Source organism: Opisthorchis viverrini (genome assembly GCF_000715545.1).
Source record: "Opisthorchis viverrini unplaced genomic scaffold opera_v5_13, whole genome shotgun sequence".
Lineage (NCBI taxonomy): Eukaryota > Metazoa > Platyhelminthes > Trematoda > Opisthorchiida > Opisthorchiidae > Opisthorchis > Opisthorchis viverrini.
The window spans coordinates 1,754,381-1,766,599 of record NW_008751669.1 but is presented as its reverse complement, the minus strand read 5'-3'; the positions used below and the strand labels follow the sequence as shown (position 1 = coordinate 1,766,599).

At 43.1% G+C, this 12,219-nt stretch overlaps 1 protein-coding gene across 1 annotated transcript in view; it reads left to right on the top strand.

Moving 5' to 3' along the window:
• Positions 1 to 1,024: 1,024 nt before the first annotated feature.
• The window catches only part of T265_01235 (hypothetical protein), a gene marked incomplete at both ends in the record, with an annotated part of 28,384 nt that continues 17,189 nt past the window's right edge, over positions 1,025 to 12,219 (top strand). Inside the window, one exon of the mRNA XM_009165220.1 lies at positions 1,025 to 1,100. Coding sequence (XP_009163484.1) covers positions 1,025 to 1,100 — 76 coding nt within the window. The remainder of the gene's footprint in view (positions 1,101 to 12,219) is intronic.

The following is a 12,219-nucleotide window of genomic DNA, read 5'->3' as shown; positions in this document are numbered from 1 at the left end:
TATTAAAAAAACTCTGCTGCCAGGGGAATCAAAACCGTTGTCTCCTCTTACAATTACGACGTGAACGTTCAGGCATACGCACACATTTCACAAACACGGACAGGGTAGTGAGCACCTTGTGAATCAGTCATATTGGTTGTGGTCGTGAAAACAAGAAATCACTCGGGCAGACCGCGCCAATTGCACAAGTTTCCCACACTCCTGGTTGCGTTTCGCTTCTTTGATTTGCAGGGCGGGTGCAGGCGGTCAAGTCTGCGCGCCACAAACAACAGAATGTAAGGTAACAGAGGACGAGGCATGAAAAGAACGGTAAATTCAGCGCGGGTGACATGAGACTGGTGAGGGTAGTCAGTGTCTGCCTGGTTGCGTGCGAGTGTGGTTGTAGGTATGCCTATATATGCTTAGGGTGTGTTCGACAGGGGAGCGTTGGCAAATGCGAGGAAACCGATTCACGCCGTAAGCAACAAATTGCTGCCACCACCATCTTTACGCAAATAGGCCAAGCCCTAGGTCCCCTTAGTCTCACGACGGCGACACTAACGTGGTGATAGACGCACACACCAGCTAATTTAACGTACTGACACCGGTCTTCACACTTTGGCTTTCGCACGTCTGTACAAACGAACAGGCGTGCGCAAGCTAAGGCACACGCACGCGAGAGGGCGCAATCACGTACGCACAGGCGCAAACACGCACAAGCGAGCGCGCACAAGCGCACGTAGGAGCGAGAATGAGGCCGCGCGAGAACGCGCAGTCAAAGCGAGGCGTCACCGTGCCTGGAGCAAAGAACGTACATTCATGATCACGCAATAAATAGGTTAACACACTCGAGCCTACGGCGAGACCATCAGATACTTACACCATTCGACTGAGAAAGGTCGTATAATACGAGTAGTATTAACTTGTACATTTCACCAGTGCTTCACCGAACTCTCAGTGCTGTGTTCGCCAAACGTTCCACTCCACTCGACTTCATTCACTTCAAAATTTGGCACCTCGAGTTTGAACACTGACGAAATTTTCCATGACCCGCTGGGTCATAGTGCGACTACCTACCGAGCTTGCTTACCCCTCCACCTACGCAACCCAACTTTCTCAAGGTGAGCCATTTTTTCGTATTTTTCGATTTGCCCCCCTATCGCAACGTGTCAGTGGGAATAATTCAAACCATGATTAGACGTTTTACAGCAATTTTCCAATCCAGTGTTGCCGAAGCAGATTGATATTCCTTCGGAAAGATCAAGATTAGTGAGGTCACTCATAGTTTTAGTTGGTTCATTGAAGCATATGAACGCTGACTGCTGAAAACGAGGTCTACCGGCGTCTCGTGTTATCAAAGAGAATGAGAAACCTATCACCTGTCAGCGACCAAATTTTCCACCAAGGTAGTACTGTAAAGAGCCATAGCATTGTCACTGTTTAGACTGAGACTTGTGCCTACCGTATTCACTTTGAGCTCCGCCCTTGGCGAAAAGCTACCACCTTCGTTTGAATGATGAGAACTCTAGTTCGGCATCTGGATGGACGACTGAAAATCAAAATTAATAAAATATCAAGGGAAAAGAAACGTGCTACCACCAACTTGCTGTGCCTTGCCGATAACCACGGATGTTCCTATGTTGTTAGTATACGTTTCTGCAGGTGTAATTATCTCTTTTACTTGCAACTTGACGTGTGGAAGCAACCAACAGCCAAACCTTTTCGCAGTACCACAGAACGTTTTGGTTAGTGCGGATCGATCAGTTTACAAGACAGACAATTTTAGCGTCAGCAGTAAATATCCAGCAGTGACTTAGAGATATACCAGTTCGGTGAATGAATTACTGTAGGATTTCTGGGGTGCAGTCTTTGGTGAAAATCTGCGTACATGCCTCACGTAGAATGTGCTTGAAGGCATAAGTTACCTTTCTTTGTGAAATTCTCATTGACAAGAAATATAGGTCCTTTATCCCTCTATTTAGAAAGTCTATATGATCGCTCTGTTTTTTCAGCTATCAATCTTCAACTATGGAAGGAAAGGATTAATCAGCTTGCGCTAAGTTACTCAACGTCACCTAGTACACCAGTTAATGATATCAGTCCATTCTGAAGGAATGAACTAATGGGCTACTGAATTTCCTCAGACACCTTACCTACTTTTGGAAAACAGCAACATCCTCATATTCAGTAACAGAATCCTCGCACATGCATTTAGTCATACACTGACGATTGTCGAAAGACAAACGTAGCATGCCTTGAATGCATTGACATAGGGCATTTAAGTCAACCATATAACAAAAATCATCCTGTTAGTAACGTCTTTTTAGGAATAATCACTTTTCTCGACTCTTGCAGAATTATTATTTGGTGGATGGACTAGTTCAGGAAAAAAGAAGCGCTTTATATGCCACCAACCCCAGAACAGTGATGCAAGGGCATGTACTGCCAATCGTATTGTAGGGGAAAGACAAGGAAGCCTGGCTCCCCGTTTAGAGTCGACACCACACATCACAGTGCAGCTGCATCTAAAATCGAAATCCAGCCTGCCGAAGCGGATGGTTCGATTTCCTTCCTCAAGCAGCAGGTCTTTGGCGTTCTGTTCTTGTACACTGTCTCATCTTTAGGAAACTATTAATCTCAAAGTGGGGCCTTATTGATGAAATTAAGCTAAAGTTAGTCTTATCTGGAAGTAAGCTAAGATGAATTTCTTGGAACTCGCGAGTACTAACGTCCAGCTAGTGGTGCGGATCCCAAAAAGATTTACACTGCCTTCTCAGTAACTGATCCGTAGATTTTCCGATCTCACTTTGGTAGTCGCCCAATTTTTATCGAATGAGTTGTCACGTGTGCATAAACTGTGAGTATATGCTTCAAGTAACCCTGCGGCTCGAAATTTTAGGGTAAGATGTCGATTATTCCACTTCACTGACTGAGTGCAGTGTAACAGCCCTTCATGATAGAAGTTAACAATGAAGAGAATATTGCGCGAACACACCCCGGAAAATAATGATAGTTTTATTTCGAGTTTAAGGTTTGGTCGAATTGGGGTTGCATTTGTCCAAGAAATTCCTGTAGAATACCCACTTTGTTTACCAGATGGAACTGATTTTACTAGCATTGTGTAGGCTATTATCGTAAACGAAAATATGACACAGAATATTATTGTGCGAAATCACACTCCCCACATTATGAACCTCTTCTCAACTTCTCCCCCTTGGGAGGGCGCACGCTCGATCATGGTCGTCAGTGAAAAATGGCAAACCACTCGTCCTTCAATTAACCAATACTTCTGATACAACCGGTTTGACCTGCTTATCTTGAGTTCGTTTGAGGGGAGGATTGGTGGGTCAGAAGAATATTAACAGCGTTACTAATAACTGTCGCACACTATTTCAGCGTTTCGATGTTTTGAGCGAAAAGCGGAAAGCGTTATTCATCACAAGTTAGTCATCACAGTACGGTTCCTAACTCCAAGATAGGCTTATAGCCCCGAGCTTCTTATTACTCTAGAAAGAAATGACTAAAAAGCCAAAAGCATCTCATCACTGTTGGACTCTTTTTGGACTTAAAGTTTCAAACTTTCGTGCTAAGCTGTAAAACTGGCACCCGTGTCCTTCTCATAGCTTGCTTGTCGTAAAAATCCTGGAAGTGTGGTGAAGTGTACTCAACGAGTATCCGGCTACTGATGCGACGGCATCAGAAGCACGAACGTGTAAAGACATACTCGTGTTTCTTGACGGCCATCAGTTTTAGAAGTGGTTCACACCACAAGTGGTGCTAGGTGTTGTTCCGTTCACTGGAAAACGGGACGTAGTATAGATGGCTCATCCATCTCTACCATACAAGTGTTCTTGAGTGGTACCGTCTTCTAGTCTATCAATCACCAGGATATGTACGTGTTTCCGTTAAGGCGCATTTTGTCCTGAAAGGTGTGTTGTAGCAGAAGGCAGTGTGAACAGCACAAGGTGCTCTGTTTTTGACTGAAATCAGCAAAGCCGCTAAAATGATCATCCGGTATGGTTAGTTCTGTTTCGCATTAACACGCTTCTTCGCTTAGAGATGAACTCAACCACCCACAGCGGATCGCGGCTTTATGACAGTAAGGCAACAAAGTTAATTTTACCCTCAACCACATTAATGAACGTTGTACACAAGTGGGTGGAATTATCGGTTGTTGCCCATATGCGTGAAAGACACCACTGCGTTACTGTGGTCTTGCTTACGAAATCATGAGGCAGGAAGTCTTTTTTGGAGAAGTACCAAAGGAGTTGTTGGCGGATAGTTCCAGCAGATCATAATAAAACTGGTAAAAATGACTATCCCAATCAAATTTTCCACATCCACAATCACCCACTCAGCATCCACAGTAGCTGTAAGAGACTGACTGCATTTCTAAGCGGAATGAGACCGCATCAACACTATATCAGAATAGGCTTTATCCTAAGCATTTAAAATTGGGTGTATTTCATTACTTTGATGTTTTGGATGGAAACAAAAGTGCCGAGGTTTTCCCTGTATGAGGCATATATATGGGACATAATAGGATAACAGAGTCTTGAGTGAAGTTTGGACCAGTTTGGACAAACTGGTGGAAATATTTGAAGCTCAACGTAAAGCAATCAGTTAGTCGTTAGAAGAACAATGAGCCAATGAATTTCATAATGAGCAGTCAGCACAGCTATACGCTAGAAGCTGCCATTTGAACATAGCAATCCAGTTAGGGTGCATCATATATGATTCACCCTTTGTTGAGGGTAGTCATTGATGTCATCGGTCTTCCCAAAACGACAATCAGGACCTGGTTCCAAACCTTTTCATACCTATTAAACACTGCTGTGTACCGTGCATGAAAGAACAGATTATTTGTAAAATATGTGAGTACATATGCTTGTATTCAATCACTCTTCCACTATCAACTGAGTTAGAAGAAAGTGAAGACTGCATTTATTACCTTTCAAGCGCATGGGTAACCAATATACCTTAATATCCTTGGACGAAATGGCTTAAAAGTGTTAAAAGTGGAGAAGACTCAAGTTGGTAAGACTTGTATGGGTAAACAGATAAAAAAACTCGGTGCAAGTCCATAGAGCGCTCCGTGTTGAACGCTAGAAGAATCCGGACGTGGCTCGTGCCGATTATGGTCGATTGTGACCGACCTCACTGGCGAGATCGCAAATGAGTTAAGGTTGCTGTTCTGATTTCTTAGGCGAGTATAAAGTATGGCTTTTAAGTAGTGGTCTGATTATGCTGCATCTGTCTGAATCTCCGAGGCATTTGTGGAGAAGATGTGGTTCCTTTTTGTGAAAGGTTTAATATACCTTCGAATTATTGAGAAATGTCCGAGTAAGATAAGTTCTTTGGAACAACTAAATGTCTTCTTATAAATACCAGGCAAGTACTCCACAAAGGAAACTTATTAGTATTTTAGGCTACTGAAGGTCAACGATTACACTTGCTAGAATTCAACCAATCTTTCAAGGTGCGGGGCTCTGCAGCATACACAGAATTTTGGGCATACACGGCAGCTGTGAGTGAATATCACAGACGTTGAGTGATCCGTCACGCTTTGGGAACCGGTTCATTATATATTATCACGGGTTATGGAGACCAGGCATAAATAAACAGCTCCATAAGTATAGTTTTGCTGCGGCTGATGCTTCAGTTTGATGCGAACCGAGACGTGTTCGCCCTTGAATTGAAGGGATACTACTGTCTTCTTATCACTCAGCTGTGAATACGACTAGCAGAAGTTTGCTTTCTATATGGAGTAATGGTTTTTCCGTTTTTTGATACACCTTCCGGTTGTACCATCTAATTGCCGTCCCAAAAAACTTGAAATACCTCTCTGAACTAGCGACTTACCACTTCCATAAAACGTGTTCTACGGTTGGAAAGACAAGTCAGTCACTTCTCCTGAGACCCCGTCACACCTCGTATGACAGATTTCGTTTGCATTTGAAACTTTTCATGATGTGGTATACCGTCCTTCTTAGGTCAGTTAGTGATGGTCACGGAGCTTCTTTATGCTTATCTCGCGTTTTACTGTAATATCAGAATTCTACTCACAGCGCTATATTCAACTCATCGCAAACTGTTCGGATTCTGCAACAGATATCAGGAGTTCAGTGGTTTGTTCACTGCCGACCAACACGTCCGCCTTCATTTCTTATCAGCTAAAGAATAGACATATTTGATACTCCGAAATTGTAGTAAATAAATGAACCACTAACGTGACAGCCTGTTGAAGTGAGTCTACCTAAAGTTTAGTTCTCCTCCGGAAGGTTCACATACTGTGATGCTGAGGTTTTTTTAACCGAGACAATATCATTTTTTATATAATGAAACCGGATTAGCTTAGAGGAAGAATAATTTCACAAAAGTGACCAAAGCTTCTTTCCGCGAGGTCGTCACTCGAGGAACAAGTTAATACGTAACCACGTGATGTGATTTCCATGAGTGGAAAATGGGTAACGCTGTGTTGTTTAAGTGAGAGCTAATCACACTGCTGACCAGTGGCACGCAGCTGGCGATTTCCAATAAAGATGGGACAGCTATACAGTGCCTTTTGGCTTCTCACTGACATGAGAAAATCTCTTTTAAAACTGTCAGGTCTCATCACACCATCAAACAGCTTACTCAATGATGGTTCACAAAACATCATGTCGGCTTTCCCTCTGAATAGGCTTGATCTACATCTCTGTGGTGATTAGTTTTTGCAGACCACTTCAGAGAATCACTTTAACATTGGTGTCATCAAATTGAAAATTAAAACTCCCGAGGAGAATTTCGGATTGAACTGTGTGGAGCATAAACAGTGAAAGACAGGTACCCTAGGAAATCACTGTAGGGTCGCTCTACAGCTGAAGAATATTAGACGGGATAATCACAAAGGGGCATATGATCTTATACTAGGCTTCCCCAACGAAACGAATGAAGCATTTAAGCATGGTTTGGTGGTGCAGGAATTCTAGATAAGGAAATGTTTCCCTTGGAATTACAGTGCAAATAAGGCTGACCAAAACTACTGGACAGCCCACTACCGCTTTCACTCTTTTTGGAGCTCATCAAACAGGCCTACCCCTGAGGTTCCACTCACCGTATAGGACCAGTCTCAGTTGGACGTGTGTGAACATCAACCTTCCTTTGAAAAGTAAAGTAAACTAAAGTAAATTAAAGTAAAGTAAAGAAGTAAAGTAGCACTTCATGCTCAGCTAAGTTTTCATCAAAAATCCGCTCGGCATCACATGGTAGAATAATTTGTCTTCTTTGATGACCGTGTATACTGTGGCGCCTGGGAAGCCTGTAGTGTAATCTGAAATAGTCTAACGCCAAACATTCTTGCAGTCAGTTGTGGACAACCGTTGCTCTCAGGTCAAAATGTTCTACCGACAAATTTGATGAGACTTCAAAAGTCCCATAGCTAGAGGATATATTAGTCCAATTTCTCGACAGTTGAGATTTTTCATTGTGCAGACCAGCAGTAGAAGTTTATTCAGAAAATCCGATTATGCTGCTCTCGTTGGCTTAGAAACACTTTAGTTGCCTTGACAACCAATGTTCTAGGTAATACATTTCGCCCCAATTAGACCGCACTTCGCATCTTCCGTCCAGCCGAGGACAGGTGTTGCAGCGCTCTAGCTGTTGTTCTAATGATGTGGCTGTACGTGGACTATAAATTGAAGCAATTTTTGTCTTTCCACTGCAGTGAGCTCTATGTACGTGTGTTGTTGTGTCCGAATAGATGTCTTCCAAAGCGTTTGTTAACATTTACATGTGAAATTTCCCCCTAGAAACATGTGGCACTTGGGAATTGTAGCCTACTCACGCAGCCAGACACCAGCGTTTCGTTGTGATTGAACACTCGGTACTGGCACCTTGATAATTGACCAAAGAACAATAGAGAATGAGACTAACCATGTCCACAACCAGATTGCGGCCGCCTCTTCCGTATGCTCATGTAGTTTAATAACAACAACAACGGCAGCACATTCTCAAGTCTGTCAAGGAGGCACGCAATACTGTCGTCAGGCGTAAAAGCGTACGCAGACACGTTTGCTAATGTCTTTCCACCAAAGATAGTCTGCTTTTGTTCTTCATCAGTGTACTCGGCATACAAAAACAGCTTGATTGATAATACCGCTCTATAGATTATGCTCTGTTTCTAGCCCTCTGGCAGAAAACCAAACTGGCATTCATTATTCACCCAGGAAATGAACATTTCGGATTGGAGAGGGTGGTGGCAGGGAGATTTGTCTTAGAAGTATACACTGTGCTGCTTCTATATATCCACGTTATGTTGACGGTGCGTTTAGATTGAAGCGAAAGCCAAAGAGAGACGGCTGTGCTTGCCATTTCGATTTGATTCGTGATTGGGAATGCAACGGAAACACATGAGATGAGCTTGTCAGTCAGTCCAACTTGTCAGGCGAACACCTGGACATCGGTGGAGTGGCTCCGTTTGCCCGGTTGCTTTGCCATCCCATCAGCTGCTTCCTCACCTTGACCGATATCAATGTAAACAATGGACTTAGGACGCTGACTGTCATCAGAAATAGAACAAATATGAGAAGTAGTCTGACATTTAAATGAAACGAGTTAATCTGAAAAGCATACATACGATTGGGTTAGTAGATGAGGATATAACACGACGTATTGTTTTGATTGGCCCTGAATTTCGCATGACATTCAGTCACTCCTGATAAGACAGACAAACATGGATAACTGGTTGTTTTGTGCAACCTTTCTGGGACGCGCAACACTCACTCTACAGAAGGGAAGTCTATGAAGGAATGGGTCAGTGAAACACTCCATCATGGGATAGGTTACAGGGCTTAAGATGTCCAGGCAGGTTATAGTTGGTTTCATAGCCTGGGCTCTGGTTCATATGATTAGAGTGACCGATGGAAGGAGCTTAGCGTGTTCTGAAAACTAGGGAAAACGTCAGATAGTTTTGACATGTCATAACATATTATAACAAATCAACCCGAATGATGAATCGCTTCAGAAGACATGTGCGCTGGCTAAATTCCAGTATGCTTAATACTTCAACAGACATGACGATTCACTGAAGCGAAGTGAATTTTTATTGATCACACAAGGAACCGAAAACTGTGATAAGCTACTCCCTCTTTGTATGTGTTGGAAGAATGTGAGTATAGATTCTGTGCAACGCGGTACTCACGTGCGTGCATGAATCGGAATTTATTTAGCGGTAACCAGGTTCTTTTGCCACCCTCCCCTCTCAGTCCCACCGTAGTCCCATTTTATTTCCCACCGCTCATATAAATACCTGCATGTGCCTAGTCAAAGGTTAAAAATCCCCTTACAGTTTCTGCCGACTGTACTTCCGCCTCACTCAACCAAGGTGTTCCATAAAGCCAAGAGTTCAGTGGCTAGTACCGTTTTATTCGGTCCGTTAACTAGGCAAACCACATCCTCCGGCATGACGACAGTATGCAAGGCAGCCTGTGATACATAAGTTGACTCAGGTTACTTGCTGCCTGGCCATTGCTAACCACCGGTACGAACACGGGTGTGAAATGTTGGTTGAACGTGTTGGCTGATTCAGTGGGTACCTAAATTTTGTGTATCGGTCTGTCGGCGAGCGCAGTTTTCATATGCCAGCTTTCCACTGCTACACTGATATACTTAAGCGTATTCTTGTTGTTTCTTATTGTCAGCAAGACTGTGGCAACCGTGAGAAAATGTGGACGGCTCACGTTGTTGTGAGAAGTGAAGTGTTGGATACGTGCATCATTTTGAGAAGTGCAATGAAATCTGGGTAAATGCAGGATTCAATACTCCCACAGAGGTTGTATGGGCAAAAACGAACATGAAAATGTCAGTAGCATCAAAATATCAATCCAAAAACATTTAATTAATTTTAGAACAAGAACTGTTTAACGTTTTTCCTCTGTTGGTCTCCTTTCCTTTTGAAATTATGAATTTTTACATCAGGTTTTTTTTCGAGATTTTTACCGCCCAGTGCAATCACTTGAGGGTCAGGTTGAACGTTAAAGTATCCAACGAAAAGCCGCATATGAGGGTGTGGAAGCGCTCTGCGATTAACAGGTCTTAGATTCCGTGGTTTCAGAATGACTTGCAGTGATTAAAAATTGTGACAAAAAGCAAGCAGTTTAGGAACTTCTGAATGCAGTGACAGTAGGGGCTACATACGGACCGTCGCTGGACGTATGTGTGCGTTCAGCGCAGCCCTTCGAACAATGGGCTTGCTCCGTATGAGCAGAATTAGCAGGACAACTAATCAGGTCATTTGACCGAAAAACGGCTAGCAAATTGACAGATGGATGAAGTGTCATATTTTGGAAATTAAAAGTGAGTTTTCTTAGTTACAGTCAAACACCACTTGGTAAAAGAGACATACTGATAACATACTGACAAGTCCTGAGATGTAGAGTGTTATTTCTAGTCCCAATTAAATTATGGGGTAAGCAATGTAGAAAGGTTCCTTCTGAAGATAAGTGAAACGACTGCCTATATGGGGGAAAAAGTACGTCCGCTCGAATTTACCTGGCCGCGGTGCGTGTTTTTTGTTCATTGTATGTTTTGAGTACCTTGGTGTGCTATTTTTGTGATCTATGCTCTGTTTCCTCCTGTTCGACAGAATGCTTACGTCCACAGTTTCTCCCTTTAACTGTTTCATCCACGTCTGGCTCACTAAAATTTATCGCGACTGATTCTATGATCACAGTGTGGTGGGGAAATCTGTAAGCGTACTACAAATATTTTAAGGGATACGATTACTTACGGGATCCAGTTTGACACTCTGAATACCATGAAAGGTCTATACTGCATGCAGACGAAATGGTGCGATTTTGTCTTGACATAAAACACTACTCGGCAGCCCGCTACCAGCTTTGCTCAGCTTGGGGTCCATCAGCTTGGCGTGGTTTTCCATCAGCCTTACATTCTACTTGAACACCAAATAATATACGTACTGGCGAAATAGACTCTCATGTCAAAGAAAGGCTTAGGTGAAAACCTGGCTCACGGTATTGTTCTCGTTTCAAGAAGAACCAAGCTTAGATCATTTATTGCGTGGGTTTAGGTTTGGCCCGGCTTGTATGGATAAAAGCTGTGCCGGAGTTCATACGGCTCTAGGTCCACTTGGCTTAGCTTTTGTCCATACAGGTACCTAGGAAGGAATGAAACTCAATGAAATACTGAAAGCTCATGTGTAACATTCACACGATTTAACTAACTACAGAGGAAGGTCTCCAAATCTATTTAGGATCAGTGTAAATTTTCCCAACCGCCATTTCACTGGAATATTACGTGATTTCACGGTAAAGAGACAACTCAATAAATATTCACCACAATATTTTCACGCGCAGAAATGTAAGATTAATACAGAGGAAAGCTGGTGCTTTAATAGCAGTTTGGTGGGTAGAGTTGAACTTGCAATTATTATTTTAATTAATTCCATAGGATGTTTTATGCGATCTCAGTCTAATCGGAATATACGAGTGGTATCCTAATTGGATCATTCAGTCTACATTGATCAAACCACTGAACGCCTGCACTCAGTAGATCTCGAGAAGGCTTGCGCTAAGTAAAAATGGTGCTGAATGCAAGATTACATCACAGTTGAGGACGCGCTGGAATAAGATTGGCGGAGAGCTCTGTCACAAGCCATCAGTGGCCTAAACACAACAGTACAGCAGTGTGCACCGACACCAGTTACTTGTTCATCTTCAACCTTCCGGAGGCAATTCTTCAAAGCTTCGACGCAATATTACCTTGCGAAGGCTACCCGTAATCGCCCATCAACCCACCGTCATGGTAGTAACGGATAGTCTGATGGTCTACCACTAACCAGCTGGCTAATGTTGTCGTCTCTCACGTGACAACATACGATAGGCATTCATAGGGAAACTTACCCCGACTCCAGTTGGCTAAGGTTGCTAGGTGGACCTGCACCAATGACCCATCAGGCTGATAACACTGAGGCATATGGATCCCCATTTTTGGTGACGAGATTAAGCTCCTTCTGCCCGCCTATTTTTCAGCATTGCGGTGGGTGGCCTCCCAAAGCCTCTCACACTCCACTGGGTAGCCATTCTGCATACTGTTTTGTCTCAAGTTTACCTAAAGTCTGTTTCAATAGGGACATTCCGGGTATCAACAACTTATGACTGCATTTCTCATTCTCTACTAAAAGCCGTTTTCTTCGGGTGCTTGTTTTGGACATTAATTTAGAACGGCATTATATATATATAT